Genomic DNA, 20,750 nt, shown 5'->3' on the forward strand with positions numbered 1-20,750 from the left:
CATGTTGACGAGTAGCAGACATAAATAGCTTGTAGCCAAAATGAATTTGTACACCTGGTGCTTCTTCAGTGGCAGGAAAGTAAGCTATGCTGTCACACGGGGATTATATACTCCAGGTTGGGGTCAAAGTGGGTCGTGTTTGGACAGTGATTTCAGTCAGTTACTTAAACACACCTGATTATGGATTTTTTTTTTTTCGATGTGTTATCCAGAGGAGTTGATTCAACGGATACAACCAGCAGTGGAGAGGGGAACTAAGTGAAAACGCTGCTTTCATTGTTTTGTCTCTATTAAACTTAATGTATATATATACATATTGATTCTATAAAACATACATAATTAAGATACCTCAGCAGTGCACACATATAGACCAAAGAACAACTTACTTGTACACTCGACCAGGCGCCGATCTAATCCTGCAACCCCCCCCCCCCCGGGTACTGGGGCAGCAGAATCCACTCCAGCCAGGAAACTTTAATCTTGACTTTTACTCTCTTACTCGTCGACTTTCCCCTCTTTTATACCTATCCAATGATACTCATGCCATCTCACTAGAATTCAACAAAGTACAGCAACGGATTCTTTTAATCGACTTCGTCTCGACCTACAGACACCCAACCATCCTAAACCACCCTGGTTCCCTCAAATACTTGGCTCATAAACCCGTGGGTGTAAGCCCTGAAATTGCCGCATTCATTGGTACATCAAAACAAAACTTGCATCTACTCAACACTGTGAGAAGCACACTGACCACACACCACCAAGGCGGTACACCTACTGCAAGTCTCTTAATCCAACACTCGCCAACCGCCACTTGTGCGGACGTTTGGGCCCAGGATATACAGTAAACCCACTTCAAAGGATTACAAATGAGGAGCATGCCGACAGGAGACCTTTTGGTCCATAACTAGGTCGGATCCGGAAAAAATATAACGATAAATAAAAGAAAAAATAAAGTCAATTGTATAAGTAATAATAATAATTTTATTTAGCAATGAATCAATATAAACGAAGTGCAGATAATGAAAGGAACACGTAGTTTGAAATAGCCATTACAATTGCAGGAGATAACAAACAGGTAAATAGTAAATAATGTATTGACAGATAACTAATAATGAATCGTAAATAACAGTGAGGAAACTACACATACTCTGTTAAATGTCTCGATGTGTAGTGGGTTCCTCTCGGACGAAATATAACCTTGTTGGATAGGTTAAATACTACATTTCCAAACGCAGCAGAGTCACAACGTCTTTATTTTTTACAAGACAAATAAATGTATTCGCGGACTAACCAGAAGTAATGTTCAAGTATTTAATTGAATAGCTTTAACTCCAAGTATGTATCCCGTTTTTAGTAACTATATACTTTTTCCATATAGACAACATGTAACAGTTAATAAAACTTGAAAGAAAATATGATAAAAAATCTTATACGGGTTAACACATCTTTATTGTGAATAAAACCTGCAAAGCAAAGGTTATTTATTTATTTTTGTTATCATGTACAGATCTTTACATGTCTGTCAAGATGCAATGTTAAGGGCCCTACACACGCTCAGACTTTTACTCAGACTTGTCTGCACAAACCATGTATGCGCAGACAAGTCTGAATGTGTGTATGTAGAGGAGATTTGTGGTCTGCACAGACCTAGAAAAATATGACGTCAGTCCTCGCTTCGCTCGCGGACTGACGTCACATTTTTCTAGGTCTGTGCAGACCACAAATCTCCTCTACATACACACATTCAGACTTGTCTGCGCATACATGGTTTGTGCAGACAAGTCTGAGTAAAAGTCTGAGCGTGTGTAGGGCCATTTACCCCCTGGGTGGATCTCCCAAGTGATTTTGTGTAAGAAACCTTCATCACCACAGGGGTCACACAGGGCCTCGCCCTTGTGTGGGCCCTCGTGCGAGCTTTTAGACGAGGCTTTGTCATGGCAGATGTATAGTATAAGTCGTGCTTGAAATGCTTCTCTCCAATGCGAGTCATCATATGACATTTGAGACCACCCATTCTCCTGAAAGTTCCTTCGCAATGGTCACACTGGAAAGGTTTCTCTCCTGTGTGGGCCGCCTTTTGAGAATATGCTTTCATCTAAAAGCTACGTCGCAAAGCTCACTGTTGAAAGGATTCTCTCCTGTGTGGGTCATCACGTGATATTTGAGGTCACATTTCGCTATGAGAGCTGTACCGCACAGGTCACACTGGAAAGGTCTTTACCCTGGGTGGGTCACCATGTAGTTTCTGAGATGATCCTTTCCTCTGAAAGGTGCGTTCACACTTGAAAGGCTTCCCTCACATGTGGGTTCTGATATAATATCGGAGATTTTAGTTGAAAGGAAGATGCGTGGCAAAAGTCACAAATGAAAGGCTTCTCTCCTGTGTGGGCCATGGCATGCTATCAAAGACTCAACTCTATTCTGCAAGCTGCGTCGCAAAGCTCAAACTTGAAAGGCTTATCTCCTGTGTAGGTGCAGGCTTTCGAATATTTGACTACATTGACAAGGCTGCGTCACAAAGGGCACATTTGAAAGTTGTATCGCAAAGGACATGTGTGGGTTGCCATGTCTCTTTTGAGATGATGCTTTATTCTGAAACCTGCTTCGCAAAAGATCATAATTGAAAGGCCTCTTTCCTGTGTGGGTCATCACGTGACGTCGAAGACTTAACATTGCCATGAAGCCTGCGTTACAAAGATCACACTTGGAAAGCTTCTCTCCTGTGTGGGTCATCACGTGGTATTTGAGACCACTCGCTCTCTTAAAAGTTGCGTCGCAAAGGTCACACTGGAAAGGCTTCTCTCCTGTGTGGGTCATCACGTGACATCGAAGAGTTAACTTTCTTGTGAAAGCTGCGTCGCAAAGGTCACAGTGGAAAGGCTACTCTCCTGTGTGGGTCATCACGTGACATCGAAGTTTTGACTTCCTTGAGAAAGCTGCGTCGCAAAGGTCACACTTGAAAGGTTTTTCTCCTGTGTGGGTCATTACGTGCGTTCGAACACGTGATTTTGTTCTGAAAGCTGCTCCGCAAATATCACATTTAAAAGGCTTCTCTCCTGTGTGGGTCATCACGTGACGTCGAAGATTTGACTTACTTGTGAAAGCTGCGGTGCAAAGGTCACACTGGAAAGGCTTCTCTCCTGTGTGGGTCATCTGGTGATAATTGAGGTCACTTTTCGCAATGAAAGCTGCATCGCATAGGTCACACTGGAAAGGCTTCTCTCCTGTGTGGGTCATCACGTGACATCGAAGAGTTGACTTCCTTGTGAAAGCTGCGTCGCAAAGGTCACACTTGAAAGGCTTCTCTCCTGTGTGGGTCATCACGTGACATCGAAGTTTTGACTTCCTTGTGAAAACTGCGTCGCAAAGGTCACACTGGAAAGGCTTCTCTCCTGTATGGGTCATTACGTGACTTCGAACATGTGATTTTGTTGTGAAAGCTGCTCCGCAAAGATCACATTGGAAAGGTTTCTCTCCTGTGTGGGTCATCACGTGACATCGAAGATTTGACTTCCTTGTGAAAGCTGCGTCGCAAAGGTCACACTTGAAAGGCTTCTCTCCCGTGTGGGTCTTCACGTGACATTGAAGACTTGACTTCCTAGTGAAAGCTGCGTCGCAAAGATCACACTTGAAATGCTTTTCTCCTGTATGGGTCATTACGTGATTTCGAACATGTGATTTTGTTATGAAAGCTGCTCCGCAAAGGTCACACTTGAAAGGCTTCTCTCCCGTGTGAGTCATCACGTGACATCGAAGATATGACTTACTTGAGAAAGCTGCGGTGCAAAGGTCACACTGGAAAGGCTTCTCTCCTGTGTGGACCATCTGGTGACGTTTGAGGAAACGTTCCGCAGTGAAAGCTGCGTCGCAAAGGTCACACTTGAAAGGTTTCTCTCCTGTGTGGGTCATCACGTGACATCGAAGAGTTGACTTACTTGTGAAAGCTGCGTCGCAAAGGTCACACTTGAAAGGTTTCTCTCCTGTGTGGGTCATCACGTGACATCGAAGATTTGACTTACTTATGAAAGCTGCATCGCAAATGTCACACTGGAAAGGCTTCTCTCCTGTGTGGGTCATCACGTGAGATCGTAGCTCTGACTTTGTTTTGAAAGCTGCTGAGCAAAGGCCACACTCGAAAGGTTTCTCTCCTGTGTGGGTCATCACGTGACGTCCAAGACCTGCCTTTGTTGTGAAAACTGCGTCACAAAGGTCACACTGGAAAGATTTCTCGCCTGTGTGGTTCATCATGTGACGTCGAAGACTTGCTTTTGTTGTGAAAGCTGCGTCGCAAAGGACAAAATGAAAAGGTTTCTCTCCTATGTGGGTCGTTATATACCTTTTGAGAATACTCTTGTGGGATATATCTGCATCACGTTGGCCAAACTGTGATATCTTTTCTCCGGCGTCAATAGCGAATGTATAGAATTTAAGGTCGACTTTCTAGTGAAATCTGGATTGTTAAATCCTGCCCCTGAAAATAAAAAGTAAAGCTTTTAAATGTCTGTAATCCTTTGTAATGATAAATCTATTGTATATAAAATTGGAATTAAAAATGAAATTATTTAAACATCAAAATGCGCATAAACACACCGTGATAAATCCATATGTCGCATGGAATACTAAGAAAGAGAAGAATATGTATGTTGTCATTTGACACTACTAACACCCTCTTACCAAATGCTCTCTTACACTCCTAGCAGAAAGAGCAAAGTGTTTTTTTTTTTTTGTCATTTGAAATAAATCTGAAAAGCTGTAAGTAAAACGGCCAATGTAAGTTCCAATTTGAGCAACAAATGGTCCCACATTGTCAGAGGAATTTTGTTACAGATAAAAAATGGCAGACATGCAAACTAAACTTCTCAGATCGTTATACTACAGGCGTGCGCAACATCTGCATTAACCCACGTTTCAATAACAATCTTAACATCAGGGCGTGAAAGAATTGTGGGGTGATTTGTCGGTTTGCGTGGGAAGCGTTGGAATTAATTGCTGTGCCAGTGGTCACTAGAGGGGACAGTGGTGTAATTGGCCCGGACAGTGGGAAGTCCCGGGGTTCGATTACCGGGCGGTGCCAGCCTTTCAGTGACGCTCCCGTCTTACAATTGTTTGGTTGTGTTGTGGGACTTGAGAGCGCGAATTGATAAAGAAATTGATTTCGTAGTTGGAATATATGGTATTCCAGGAAGAATCGAAAGTGGAGAGAAATTATTGGAAATGTGTGTGGAGAGGCAGATGGTGGTTGCAAGCAATCTCCTCCGAAATGGTAGGTTGGATATTTATCGTCCCCATGGATACTTGCATCAACCACTTTGGAGTCCCTGGTCCAGCAAGTGCTCAACGAACATGTATCACACGGCCTCTGCCAATAGTTTTGCTCTTTTGGCGTCTAAAACGGCCGAATAGTTTGAGTTCTTGGTGGCTGGGTACTGCACGGACTTCATCCTGCGACAGAATACCAGAACGTATTATGGACAGAAGGATCTCCTGGCAGCTGTTTTGCTGTGTAACTGTGTCCGCTGGCCCTTTAATGGCTCATACTATCCAAACAAATTGGAAGATACCTTTTCTAGTCGTGACTTCCTGATGATAAATACAAATTTCACTGACATTTATAGAATGTCAGTCAAGACAATCACTGATAAATCTAAAAGTGCACACCTATACGATATAGTAATAGAAAATTAAATATAGATTTTGTATACAAGAACACATCAACAAAATATGCGTTTTTCTTAGCGGAAATCACAAAAAAAAAAAAAAAAAAAAAAATCCTTAAAGTGATACACTACCGAACAAAGCCGCGACAAGATGCCATGTTTTTGATAGATGCCGAGGTCGAAGAAATTAAAGTATAAATTGGTCTAACTTAACCTCTTACGAGGTTAGGTACCCATCGCCATCGTCAAAATGACACTGACGGAACTGGACAGACGACACAATGTTTCTAAACTCTCGTCACAGCTCCGTTCGGTAGTGTATTTGCTTTAGCAATTTTTTAAAATTAATTTTCACCACGAAAAACATATATTACGTTTGTGTAGTATAATTTACCAATTTAATATATAATCTTGTATCTATATATCGCGCGGGTGTGCATTTCTTTAGTAAAAACAATTGATTAGTGCAGCATGTAAATGAATACAAATGGCATGGGAATGTACTCAGTCGACTGGTTGCCAGCTGCCAAAATATGTTAACTGGTGGAGTTGGTGAAAACAATACCTGTAGGATCCACAGACTCTAACCACGAATGAAAAAGATACACATATGTATAACCCGACTTCAGAAAAGATCATTTTACTGGTTTATATGAGCTTCATGTAATGGACTGGAGGAAATCTGGGTGAAAAAATAACATATATAATCCAAAGTTACATTCCATTTAGGGGTATAAATCCTAACATTCACATTTTTAATGTAGATTTGATTGAATTGTATGTTCTGTTTCAATCGGAAATCACTTGTTTGTTCTAGCCCCCACCCTCAACCACTGTCTGCGGAACACACTGGGAAATAAGCATTTTGAGTAAGAGAAGTTGTGCAAAGCCAGTAATTTACAAAAGAAACAACGACAAAATTGTTAGTATAAGCTATAAAACAAGCACATTCTTCCCCTATTCTAACCATACCTAACCTACACATTCTCTTTCTTTTATGGATTTTTTTTTCCAGTGGCAGTTGTATGTTTTTTTTCTTATATATGATGCACGTTTTGAGGTTTGTCACTGTTCTTTCTCCCATCCAAAAGTCTTAAACAAGGTTTGTAATCCATACAGTGGCGTAGCTAAGGGGGGGCGGTAGGGGTGGTGCGCCCCGGGCGGCACTTTTTGAGGGGCGGCATTTTTGGGGCTTGTATGATTGATACAAAATTACATTAATCAGTCTCTCATAGATGTCAGTTTTTTCTACGTTATTAAGCATAATAAAGCGTGACAGTTTGCAAGCGTGTTAACATCGATCCAATTGGATGGGTATACATGGGTGAAAATGAACATGCTCTGCACAGAAATTGGACAAGACTACTGTTACGAGTTAATATGTATAGGCTACTGAAATTTATTTTGGCTAAACTATGTTTAGTATCAATTGAATCTTATAATGTAGACAGTAGAAGCTGTTTCCCACACAGAACAATAGACATCTGGAACAATTTGAAAGAAGAAATAGTGTGTGCAAAGACGATACACTAATTTTGCCGCCCTGGACGGCAAAAGCACTAGCTACGCCACTGAATCCATACCAAAAATAATGTACCTGTTTAGGTGGACCAGCATTATACAACTTGTTGATAACAGCTGGACTTTGGAAGTAAGTAATTTGAGCCACTATTCCCAGCATCCTGTTTGCTTTCTCTGGGGCATAAATATAATGCTTAGATATTCTTAGGCCGCTACACCAAAATAATTTTTGTTCTCCACTTTAATTTTTCCCTGTATGATCTCTATAATGAGTCCTAGTAATTTTTGGTATTTATTAAGAAAGCAAAGATTCATGAGATGACACCAGTGACTCGTACATTCTTACATGTAATTAGAGAGAAAAAAAAGAGATGGAGCTGGAATTTTTCTCTCTCACTCATTCAAGAATGAAAAAAAGGACAGTAAAATGGGAAATTTTTGAGTTCATAGAGGTTTGCTGTGAAATTGTTGGCAGGAAAAATATGTTTATTGTAATATATTGGCCTCTGCATTGAAGAGTTAATATGTTTATTGAGTTTTTCTTGTATCTTGAATCTGTTGATATGGTAAGTGCTAATGTATTTATCTGTACAGACTTTAATATTTGGTTTGAAGATGTTATAAATTCTTTAGTCACAGCTTTTATGGAGATGATATACTCATTTACTCTTAACAGCAAAGTGAATGAGGTGACTTCTGAAGGTGGTCATGTATTAGATCTAATTTCTAATGACTGTAATTATGATCTCACTCAGAAGATTGTGTTGATGAAGTATGCTGTATATTCCCTGTGCATAAACTTGTAACTTTTGAAATTGAATTTGAAAGAGCTGGTATCTAAAAAAAAAAAAGGCTTATGTTTCAACTTATGAGGAATTTTCAAACAAAACTCTTGGTGAATTCTGTCACATGGAGAATTTCTGAAGAAAAAAGTAAGATAAGTGAACACGAGTTAGTGGAATCAGGACAATGTGTAACCTGTTATATAACAAGATTACATGAGAAGAGCATACTATGTACCCTAGTGGTAAAGGATTATGCTACTTGGTTTAATGTTGAAATACTCAGGAAAAAAAAAAAAAAAAAAAAAACGTATGAAGTTGCAAAGAACATAGAAAACAGTCTGGTGATGAAAAGAAAAAGGGAATACAGTACTATAGAAATAAGCTGTCAGAGACAGGATTAAATATTATCAAACTGTATACCATGATGGATAGTTTGACTGGAAATAAAAAGGTTATGAGGCTGCCTGATGGATTTGCTGATACTGAATTAGCAAGTTTTTCTTGATTTCTTTGAAAAGAAAACTGAAGATCTTATTAGAAATTCTAATGTCAGTGATGCCTGATGTGGAGTGTACAATCCCTGAGATCAAGTTATCATGTTTCCATCAAGTACATATGAATGTAATAATACCTATCACACAAAGAGTGATATTCACATAATATTCTAATAACCCATTACCAATGAGTGATATGAAGAGATGTGACAATTTTAGTGATCTATTAAAGATTGACTGATAGTGTTAATACAAACACCAATAAGAATATTTTTTCCTGAGAGTGAAAAAGGGCAATTGTGAAACCTATTGTTAGGGTAAACTAGATTCCCAGTGTTTAAGTTCTTTTACACCAGTATCTATTATGACATTTCTGTCAAAGTTTCTAGAAAAAGTAATTCTTGATCAGTTAATGGAACTTCTCCAGTTAGTGAATGCATTGCCTGAAAATCAGTCGGCCTATAGATGTCTTTATTCAATAATGAATACTCTTTGCTCTGTTGTAAACAATCTGTTTGTACACACATATGAAGGCAAGTGTAGTGTTCTGATTTTACTTGACTTGAGTGCTGCATTTACTACTGTAGTGCACAACATATTACTTCAACACTGTAGGAACAATGGAATTGAAGGTGATGCACTTAAATATTTCAGGAGTTATCTAGAAAACAGATCTTATTGTGTACACATAGGAACATCATTTTCTGACATTGAACATTTACAAAGGGGAGTCCCTCAGGGGGGGGTGTACTTACATAAATATACAAAGGCTTTTTCCCCCTTACAAGGGAGGTAGCCAAAAAGGGAAAGGCATAACATCATTCCCACCCATTTCATCCCTGAATACACTCCACACCCCTCCACCCTCCCTCTTATCTGAGCACCTCCTGGATGACGGGTCATCCCTGCACCTTGCCCACTGCCCTGGGTCAGAAGCAGTGTCGCAAGACACAGCACATCCACAGCAAGGCCGCTTCATTAAATCGAGAAAAAAGGGAAGGGTGTACTTACTGGGCATTATTCTCTTCGGTGCGTACACACTCCTAGACCCTCTTATGCCTTTACTTTTTTTTAGGAACGTCCACTGTGGGGCTACAAGGAGAAGGATGCCTAGTCCCAATCCCCGTCCCTTTCTTCTCACCTCTTACGATCCAAGTGGAAATACTTGGTGGCAGTATTCTTTTCCCCTGCCACAGGGAAGGTAGGCAAAAAAGGAAATGAATGTTCAGAGAAATTGTACAGGACAGTAACAAGGGGTTGGGGGACAGCATAACAGAGAGACAGTCGTAGTATAAAAGTGTCATCATTTCTCTATGAACAGAGTTTCCTCTATCACAGACAAAATTATGTGTGGCTCTGGTCTGTAGGGGCGCCTCATATAGACCCTAAAGTATCAACTGCATGCTACTTTGCCACAATAACATGCAGCCAATACCCCAGACGGGGTATTGGCAAAGATGGTGTGTGGAACAAGAAGGACAGGAGGAAATAGAAGGAAAGGTAGTGAATGGTGGGATGAGGAAACAAAGAAGGTTGTAGAAGAGAAGAAGCGAGCTTTCTCAGATTGGTTACAAAATAGGACGAGGGAGTCATATGAGAGGTACAAAGAAAAGAAAAGAGAAGTAAAGCACAAGGTAAAGGAAGCAAAGAGGAGAGCAGATGTGAAATGGGGTAAGAGTATGACAGAAAATACTGAAAGTAATAAAAAGATGTTTTGGAAAGAAATTAAGAGAGGAAGATGAGGCAAATCAAGTAGAGAAGAAAAGGTAAAAGGTGCAGATGGAAAGATGATAATGGAAGAGAAGGCAGTAAGGGGAAGATGGGCAGAATATTTTAGGGAGTTGCTAAATGTGAAGGAGGATAGGGAGGGAAAGATAGCTGCAGTGGGAAATGCTAAGAAAATGACCATGATGAGTGAGGAAAATGGAGGAGAAATAAGGAAGGATGAAGTGAAGGCAGATGATAAAAGCAGGTAAGGCACCTGGTCTGGATGGTTGCTATGCAGAATGTCTAAAAAAAAGGAGGTACAGTGATGGTGGACGGGCTTGTGAGGTTACAATATTTGATGGACAGAGGGTAGAGTGCCGGAGGACTGGAGGAGTGCCTGTATAGTTCCACTTTACAAGGGAAAAGGGGACATGTGTGAATGTAGTAGTTTCAGAGGGATTAGCTTGTTAAGTGTAGTTGGGAAGGCTTATGGGAGGATCTTGATTGAGAGGATTAGGAGAGGAACAGAGGGAGTAATTGGTGAGGAACAGTGTGGATTTAGGACAGGTAGAGGTTGTGTAGATTAGATTTTTGTGGTAAGACAGATATGTGAGAAAGCTATAGGAAAGGGGAAGGATGTTTTTTGGGCTTTTATGGATCTGGAAAAGGCTTACGATAGGGTAGACAGAAAGGCACTGTGGGAGGTTTTGTGGATATATGGGATAGGAGGAAAGCTTCTAGGAGCTGTCAAGAGTTTTTATGAGAGTAGTAGAGCTTGTGTCAGGATTAGAAATGGAGAGAGTGAGTGGTTCGAGGTAAAGGTGGGACTTCGTCAAGGATGCGTTATGTCGCCCTGGCTGTTCAACTTATACATGGATGGGGTAATGCGAGAGGTAAATGCAAGGGTAGTGGGTCAGGGATTGGAGATGGTTAAAGAAAATGGAGAAAAGTGGGAGGTGAGCCAGCTGTTGTTTGCAGACGACACTGTGCTTGTGGCAGGATCAGAGGAGGGATTGAGGAAGTTGGTGACACAGTTTGGGAGAGTATGTGATAGAAGAAAGCTAAAGATAAATGTGGGTAAAAGTAAGGTCATGAGATGTACAAGGGGTGAAAGTGGCAGTAGACTGGAAGTGAGCATTAAGGGAGAGCGACCGGAGGAAGTGGATAGTTTTAGATACTTGGGTGCAAATGTGGCAGGAAAAGGTGGAGTGAAGGTGGAGGTAGAATGTAGATTGAGAGAAGCAAGTAAATGCCTTGGTGGATTAAAAAGTGTAATGAGGAATAGACATTTGGGAATGGATGCTAAGAGGAGACTGTATGAAGGAGTGATTGTGCCAACAGCATTGTATGGGGCAGAAACATGGAACATAAGAGAGGAAGAGAGGAGTTTGAATGTGTTTGAGATGAGGTGTCTGAGAAGTATGTTGGGGATTACTAGGCTGGATAGAGTGACAAATGAGGAGGTGAGGAGGAGAACAGGGGTGGAAAGGGAGTTGGGAGATAGGGTTGATGAAAGAGTATTAGGATGGTTTGGACACATGGAAAGAATGAGTGAAGAAAGACTAGTAAAAGAGGTAGGCAGATGTGGAGAGAGTGAACATGAAGGGATGTCCTAGGATGGGGTGAAGGGGGCTTTGGGGAAGAGGGGAATGTCTGTTGAGGAAGGACGGGAGAGGACAGAAGACAGGGGTGAATGGAGAATGGTTGTATATGGATGATGTTGTGATGCATGAGGTGGAATGGGCGGGGGCATGGGGGGTGAGGTAGTATGTGTGAGCAAAGTTTGACGCAGCCCGAAGGGATTTCTCCCTGTCTTCTCCTTTATGCATGGGGGGACGGAGAGGGGGGGGGGTCGCCGATTTATTGAAGCGGCCTTGTTGTGGATGTGCTGTGTCTTGCGACACTGCCTCTGACCCAGGGCAGTGGACAAGGTGCAGGGATGACCCGTCATCCAGGAGGTGCTAAGATAAGAGGGAGGGTGGAGGGGTGTGGAGTGTATTCAGGGATGAAATGGGTGGGAATGATTTTATGCCTTTTCCTTTTAGGCTACCTTCCTTGTAAGGGGGAAAAAGCCTTGGTATATGTATGTACACAAGTGAACTCTCGCATATACTTAGTAACATGGAGTTGACTTTAAGCTATATGCTGATGATACACAGTTTTATTTGACACTGGATGAAGTAGTGAATACTGAAGTTAAGATAGACTGTAAGAACAATAGAATTGAAGGTGATGCACTGAAATATTTCAGGAATTATCTTGAAAACAGATCTTATTGTGTACTGGGCCCTATTCTCTTCTGTGTGTACACAAGTGTACTCTTGCGTATACTTAGTAAACATGGAGTTGACTTTAAACCATATGCCTATGATGCACAGTTTTATTGGACACTGGATGAAGTAGTGAATACTGAAGTTAAAATAGGTATGATAATGAAAGATGTGGGAAAATGGATGAACTCTAAGCAACTATAGTTAAACGAAGATAAAACAGAATCTTAGAAAGTTAGACATTGTTACTCTTCAGATTAAAGGAACCTTAATGACTGTAGAAAAGGCAGTCAAAGACTTAGGTGTGATCACAGACTATAACCTATCTTTCAAAGATCAAATCAATCAAGTGGTAAGAACAACAGGATATCATCTACAGAATATTTCATTTCTCAAGAAATATTTGGATGGAAATGCAATGAAACTGCTTGTTCACAATCATGTCATTAGCAAATTGGACTATTGTAATTTGCTTTATTATGGACTCCCTAATTATCTATTGAAGAAGTTACAACTAGTTATGATCAGAACTGCTAGACTCATAAGACCTGCCTCTCCATGAAAGAATAACACCAGTACTCATTGACTTGCATTGGTTGCCAATCAAGGCATGCATGATTTACAAAATTTGTGTCCTGACTCATCAGGTATATAAGGAATTTACTGCAGGACTTGCATCTTGATACCCCTTTGGCTCTGAGACACAATGCTGAGCAGCCAGGCTCTTCGAGCCCAGAGTTAACTTGGGAAAGGGTTTTAGATCATTTGAAAAGATTTCTCCATGATTATATAATGAGTTACCTGGAAATGACAAGAATTGGGCAAATTTTAGTTGTGCACACCTATGCAATATAGCAATAGGAAATTATTAATTTTGTAAATTATAATACATCAATGTAATATGCAATTTTCTTGGTGGAAATCAATAACAAAAAGTTGCTAAAACCTATTTACTAATGAAGTTGCAGGGTTGAATGATACCCATGTGTTTTGATAGATGCCGAGGTCAAAGAAATGAAAGGTTGCTAAATTCGTCTAACCTACCTAACTTAAATAACCTATGTAACCTAGCCTATATTAAGTAATTCAGTACCTCAAATTCTAAAGATCATCCGGGTCTTCATCACAGATACTGATGGCCTGAGATTATTGTTGTACCTCAGGCAATTAACTGATGAAGGCAGATCCCTGTGTTCTCTCATAAAGTCCAAGGAAGTCCTATTGTCTTTGTAATAGTGCTTATTAACGTCACCTGGAGTTGGAGAACACCTGGTCCACAACATGATAGCCATCGTCTGATTGACAGTGACTGGACAGACAACAGCACAGCATCTGGACCATATCCTAGTGCATTCGTTCATTAGTAGATTTGCTTGAAGCAATTTTTTGTTATTTATTTCTGCCATGAAAATCACATACTGCACTCATGTCTTATGGTTTACAAAATTAATATTTACTTTTTCAATGCTATATCACATAGGTGTGCAACCTGAAATAATACCAAGACAACCTTGACAACCTTTAAGAAAGCACTGAAGGCCTACTTGTTCAAGAAAGCAAATGATTTTATTGATATGTGCATTAATGATAATTATCAGTGTTGATACTATATCTCTGATGGCTCAGCAGAGCATAGCATAGCTGGTGGACTGTGGACTGGAGCCTAAAACTTCATCAATGGTAAACAGTAGGATGCTTGTCAGTCTCACAGATGAAATTCTGAGTATTCTAAATCTCATTCACATAAATACCATAAACAGTAATATTTCTAGATTAAGATGAGCGAACTTCTTTAAATTTCCCATGAGTTAGGTTAGGCTAGGGTTCACAACTGCAATTCTTACCTATATCCATATCAAGGTCTTAGTAGTCTGAGCATTTCAAACACCACATACAAGTACTGCAAATTAATAATTATGTTCGTGAAAATTAAAACTAAGACAGTCAAACAACTTAGTATATTAGGTATTTGCCAGTCTCACACCTTCAGTTCTTATCTACATCATTAGCTAGTTATCATTCTGAGTATTCTAAACCCCATATCATGTAAATACCACAAATCAATAGTAACACCAATAGAGGTTTAAAGATAATATTGGTAAACATCTCTAATTTACCTAATTTTATGTTTTCTTGGTTTATATGATGCTATTATTATTTGATTGATCGATTGATTTATCTTATTTTTTTTTTTTTTGTGCATCCCAAACCCAAAGAAAGTTTACCCCCCCCCCGATGCAGCCATCCCCTCCACAAATTTTAAAACTCTGATCTTCTTTCAACGCAGTAATATCTAATTTTATCTCATTACTGACCTCCAATATTCTTTCCAAAGTATCCAGCACCAAAACGGCTACAAACATAATGGCCTCCAATTTCCAGCCATCATTGGAACCATGTAGGCTCTGGTGGGGAACGCCTTGAAATGACTTTTATATTACTGTGTAGATTCCCTTTTAAGTTACAATCTTCGTGAACTTGCAGCGTTTCGCAAATGTCCAAGGAATTTCAAATAGTCTTGTAACTGCGAGGCCACTTTTAGAAATGGCTTACCGGGTTCAAGTTTTGTATACGATGTCCTGTTTACTGTCTGTGATACGCAGCACGCGCTTCAATTTGCTTTAATTTATTTTACTGACATCGCCTTTACTCAGTGAAGGGGAGTGGAGTGTATTTAGGGATGGAATGGGTGGGAATGATTTTATGTCCTTTTCTTTTTGGCTACCTCCCATGTAAGGAGGAAAAAGCCTTGGTATATGTATGTATGTATGCCTTTACTCAGTATTCCGTTCGCTTCGTTCATCAGTTTTAGTCCTGTTTCCATTATGTACATATTTTCTTTTATATCTTCTATGTTTCCTTTTTCGAATAGACATCATACTGCAACTCGATCTTCGTTATTAATATTTCCTTTAAATTATTTTATCTTACTTTTCTCCTCTTCAATAAATCGTGAAGTGTCTCATTATTACACGATTTACATATCCTTTCTTCCTGGATTTTCGTTCTCTGCCGTAGTTTCAGGGTACTAAAGATTATATGGACAGGGTTGCCTAAGTTTATTTTAATTAAACCCTTTATTTGGGCTCTGAAGTTATTGCAGGTTTTGTTAGTTTAGAAGCGGGAATGAAGACGTTCCTAAACTATTTCAGTTGTAATGTCGTACATTTACTTCATTTAATATTTGATCCTTAGTGAACTATTAATATATTAAGATATAAGAACTTTATTCATTATTTGTCATATTCAAGGAAAATTCAATTTGTCAAGTACCTGTATGTTGGAGAACTTTTATAAGACTCTATTGTTGTTATTAAGAAAATAGATTCAAAAAGGAAAGGCAACATGAGTTTAATTCTTACCACCGGAGAAAAAAATTGAGCTTTTCAAAAGAACAGCTCATAAGCAGATCACATGGTGCCCAGACTCGGGAATTAGTATCCGGTGAGACATTTCTCATAACATTTTAGCAAGTGTCATCCACTGAAATAGATAAGATGGAACAACTTCAGAGGGCTAAGAAAGTTGCAGAAGGGTGGTTGACTAGGGCTTCTAAGTAGATGGACGTTTAGTAGCAAGAGATCCAGTTGCTACCTCTAATGAACAAGTAGAAGCATTAGAGGATTTTGATAAAAGGGTTGTCTATGATAGAAGAAATTCAAAGTCAGGTAGAATTAGAAATCGATCCTAACCTATTAGAAGATTACTTTGATGAGGCAGATGCAGCAAGGCAGAGGGCTAGGACAAGAAGAAGACGATGTGCTGACCAACTACAGGGAATGGCTGTACCAGATAAGGATTCCACCGTATTTGCAAGTATCGACACGTCTTTAGTTCATGCAAAGCTTCCCAAGTTAGAATGACCAAAATTTAATGATGAAATTACCCAATGGCAGAGTTTCTGGGACCAGTTTTCATCACACACAGATGACACAGATTTGCCAGTAGTAAGCAAGTTGACATATTTATTGTCACTATTAGAAAGAGGGTCCTGCTCAAAATGTGGTGCAAGGAGTGCCACACACCAGTGCCAGCTACAAGGCAGTTGTTGATCTTCTAAAGGAACGTTTTAGAAAGACTGAGCACATGTCCAGGCTCTTCTTTCTCTGCAGGTACGAGTCGAACAAGGTAGGAGCTACATTGCTCAGTTGTGGATACTCCGAGAAGAGGTCGTAAAACACACTAGAAGCCGGGAAGCTTTGAAGGTAACAGGCAAGCAGTGTCAAGTTCTCTTGACTCCCATAATTGTTTCCAGACTCCCAAATGACTTGACTACATTGGTCAAGAGACTGTGTTAGCCATGGAAGTGACCTTGAGTGGTTATGAAAGTGATTGAAAAAGGAAATAGAAGTTCTCGAGAGAAGTGAAATGTACAAGAACCATACCAGTAGTTCTGTTCCCAAACCTATTGCGAGGAATGGGGAGATGAGTTTTTAGCAAGGGAAAGTCAGGTCTATATACAGCCCCTGCTTTACATTCCATACCAACAATTGATAGTGTTAGTTGTGTCTTTTGTAATAAGATTAATCATAAATCTGAAAAGTGTCAAGTTTTTACCATTAGATGGTCAACAGAAAATTGAACAAATAAATGAATTAAGTATTTCTTTCGGATGTTTAAATCTGGGACATTTTTCTAGAAAATGTAATGTCATATGTGACAAATGTCAAGGTAATCATAACGTAACAATGTGTGGTGTGAAGTTAAATGTAGCCTCTCAAGTGAATGTAGTAAATGATAATTCAAATGGTTCCTCTACAGTTGCTATGTTGCCAGGCCATTATAGTAGTAAAACTGTATTACTAACTGCAAAGGTGAAAATCTTGAATAAGAAAGGAGATATTTTCCACGCCAAATTACTGTTTGACAGTGGTTGTGATTGAACATATGTCCTAACTGTGTAGAGAGATGTAAACCCGATTGGGTTACTAGAACTGAAGTCCCTTATAGTAGTTTTGGTGGTTATACCTCTGGCAAGGACATATTCGTACAAAGTAGTGTATACAAATTATAGGTGTTGAATGATAAAGGGGAACCTATTCCTATTTATGCTGTAAGCATTCCCAAAATATTTAACCCACTAGTGAGACTAGTAGTTCCAGCCCCTGTTTTAGCTCTTCCTGGAACCTGGCTCTTGCCTGCCGGTGCTGTAACTAGTCCTGAATCTAGGCAAGGAGTCTGCCCTGAACGCCTTTCTCCACCAAATCGAGAAAAACAACCACAGTGGGGCGGTCATTAATCCGGCTCAGCAGGGCCATGATGTTGTTGGCGGTTCCAACTCCCGGCGTGAAACCGAAGATGTTAGGGAGGAGGGGACCAATGCGCCACACGAGGCGGGTGAGCACCGTTCATTCTGCAGTCTTGGCCGTGCAGTTCATCAGGGAGATGGGACGGGACTTGGTGGGATCCCTAGGTTTAGGAATAGGTTTTATGTCGGCCACTTTCCACGCCCCTGGGAGGCGTTCCGCCAGCCATGAGTTGTCAGCGTCGTGTAGGTGACTTGATCCGCCCCTGTGGCGATGTCCCGGATTTTCTGAGCTCGGATGAGATCACGTTGAGTGAAAGGCTTGCCCGTCACGTCGGGTCTCTCCCGGGCGATGTCAATGAGTCTGTCCCTCTCTAGTCTCAGCTGTTGCTCTAAGGTTGAATCTCCGCAGGTAGCTGGGCAGTGCCACCGCGTGTGGCGAACATGTCCGCCAACCTTTTCGCCTCCTGCCGTGGATGCGGGTGGGCCGGAGGTCGTGATGGTCGCCTGCCGGAGGCCGTCCTCAGCTTGGATTATAGGACAGACAAGCCAGTGTGCTGGTTGAAACTTGCGCACCACTCCGCCTACTTTGACTCTCTGAATCTGGACGTGATTTCTCGAGCGTGTTTCACCATTTCCCGAAGGAGCTCAAGGTTTGCGGGGCTAGGCCGCTTTTTGTACAGTTCACGGTGGATATTGACGAGGTGGTTCTGTTGTTATAGAACCACCAGTTCTTACGGTATTGGCAGGCCTGCTTCCTTGGGATGGAGGCACCCGCGGCCCTCCCCATAGCAGTAGATAGGTCTCTCTCACGTTCATCTAGGTCCTCCGGCGGCTCATACGCCTCCCACCATTCTTACAGGACAGCTGGGAAGTTGGACCAGTCTACCTACTCAATGTACCAGCGTGGAGGTTGAAGTGGCGTTCGCGGAACGATGGCCCTCATGATACTGGTGGTGGGATAGTGGTCGCTAGTTAATGTGGGGTGGACTCGCCATATGGCACCAGGAGCCAGGTTCTTTGAGACAAAGGTGAGCTCCAGTCTCCCGACTCTGATGTGATTAGCATCCCCGGTGTTGAGGAGGACAACATCTGGCACTTCTTTCATGACAGTAGCCAGGTATCGCCCTGTAGAGTTGATGGACACAGACTTTAGCAGTGTGTGGTGTGCGTTGAAATCTCAGCCTACGATAACGCTGTTGTGTATGGCAAGTGAGAGGACTTTATCCAGCTGCAGCATTCCACTCGGTTGTTTGTGAATGTTGTAGACGGTGAGCGGAGAAACCGCTGAGCTGGAGTTATCTGGCCAACACCACTCCTTCGCCGCAGTGCACAGGGTCAGTGATCCTGTGATGAGGGAGGCTGCTCCGTACTGTCATCATGCAATCACGGAGGTGGACAAACATCTGACTCCTTATATATTCAGAGTTTGAGGGGAGAAACGAATATGAAAAAAGTGTAAACAAAAATTACGTGACTAGCTTGTTACCTCGTTACCAGATTTGCTAGAGGTTTATATAATGTAAAGCAGATTCAAAACATCTATGTTTCATAGTATGATTTTCACGTTTTATCAAACTCGGGCTGTACAAGGAGTCAGATGATTGTCCATTGTGTTATTTCTGAAGAAGCCTTGCTTGGCGAAACGTTAAATATACTGGATCCCATACACTGCTTTTGGCCGCCTCTCCTTCATGACCAAGCTTCTTTAAGCATTCTATAGGCAATAATCCAAGTGTTCCTTTGTATATCATTCTGATGGGTAGCAGACATGAGTTGCTTGTAGCCAAAATGCGTATTCACAACTGGTGCTTCTTCTGTGGTAGAAAAGTAGCAAGAAACTTTTCTATTACACTTCCCTATGACGGCAGTCTCTGAGGTACAAGTAAACAATCCAAATCATATAAGGACATGTTGGGCAGGAGGGGTGGTCAACGCCGCTCGCGACACCAATTGCGGCCAGGAGCCACCGTCTGGGTTTAGGGTCAGGTCATCAACACTTGGAGCAAGACCAGCAAAGCAGAAACATAGATCAACAAAGTACATATCACAGCCGAGGTGGCTGGGGAATTACATGTAATTCCTTTTTATGTCTGTTTGTTTTAACTTTTCTTTCGTTAGCGTCCTTCCAAGCCCAGTATGAGATTAAATCATACATTCTTCAGCCCTTTCATTTCTCTTACGTGTTTGTCAGATTATCAGGCCAACACTTTTCTATCACCACCCAGTTCCAGTTTGCCCACAATGTTGTAAAGGTCTATAAAGGAGTCACCCATTTAAGCAAAACCTTTATTCAAAACTACTAATCTAATATTGAGACATAATGAGCTACAAGAACGTTTTAACAATGTGCATTAATGTTAATATTATTCAAGGTGGAAACAATCATGACAACAAACATCATTTCACTTTACTCCAACCCCCAGATCGTCACCTTTGCCAATAAATATTTCATAAGAACTGCATCCTCAGTTTCCTACACACTTGCACTGCATTTCATAATACATTATGCATCTTCACTAACAATGCTGTCAACAATATATTTAACATATAAACACAAACATCAGAGTGATACTTAAGGAGCACGGAATCGCGGGCTGGTGTGCAATGTGGTGGGTCGTATGTAATTTCAGTCTCATGGATGTTCAATACCGTGTATATCCCTCCCCGTGGAAGCCTATGTAGAAAGCAAGACACATTCCTCACAGTATTCATCAATGTGTTAAAAAAAATCATGTTAAAACAATATGTTAAAAAATCCTCCAATTTGAAAATTATCACCACCTGACAACTTTACATATTATCTGCATGAGAGAATTTGTTAAAGACAGTATCAACCTATGGTAGACCACAAATCATGATTCCTAGAGTCATCCTCCAACAAGAAACTTCCGCAAAAGCTGTACATTGCAAATGACATAACAAAAAGATATCCACAAACAACCTACAACCACCATTCCTGATATGTCGTACATCCCAGCAGATGTCAAGGAATAAAATAAGGAGGACAATGTCCTAGAGTTTGGCACAATGTCAATGCTCATAATTGCTGCCTAAGTTTTACTAAA

General features: G+C 40.8%; 1 protein-coding gene and 1 pseudogene across 2 annotated transcripts; one reads left to right on the forward strand and one right to left on the reverse strand.

The window, feature by feature from the left end:
- Positions 1-2,045: 2,045 nt before the first annotated feature.
- Positions 2,046-15,065, reverse strand: LOC143031085 (uncharacterized). Of its 2 annotated transcripts, none has more exons than XM_076194499.1 (2): positions 14,991-15,065; positions 2,046-4,474 (listed from the first exon to the last, which is right to left on the reverse strand). In XM_076194499.1, the coding sequence occupies exon 2, from the start codon at positions 4,249-4,251 to the stop codon at positions 2,884-2,886; it is 1,368 nt and encodes a 455-aa protein (XP_076050614.1). In that variant the 5' UTR covers positions 4,252-4,474; positions 14,991-15,065; the 3' UTR covers positions 2,046-2,883. The 2 variants fall into 2 exon arrangements, with proteins under 2 accessions (XP_076050614.1, XP_076050613.1); XM_076194498.1 differs by having other exon boundaries at positions 14,753-15,024.
- An 869-nt stretch (positions 15,066-15,934) lies between these two features.
- Positions 15,935-17,676, forward strand: LOC143030264 (uncharacterized; annotated as a pseudogene).
- The last annotated feature ends 3,074 nt before the right edge of the window (positions 17,677-20,750 follow it).

Source organism: Oratosquilla oratoria, chromosome 12 (assembly GCF_046742065.1).
Source record: "Oratosquilla oratoria isolate Oo_2021 chromosome 12, ASM4674206v1, whole genome shotgun sequence".
In the NCBI taxonomy this organism is placed as follows: domain Eukaryota; kingdom Metazoa; phylum Arthropoda; class Malacostraca; order Stomatopoda; family Squillidae; genus Oratosquilla; species Oratosquilla oratoria.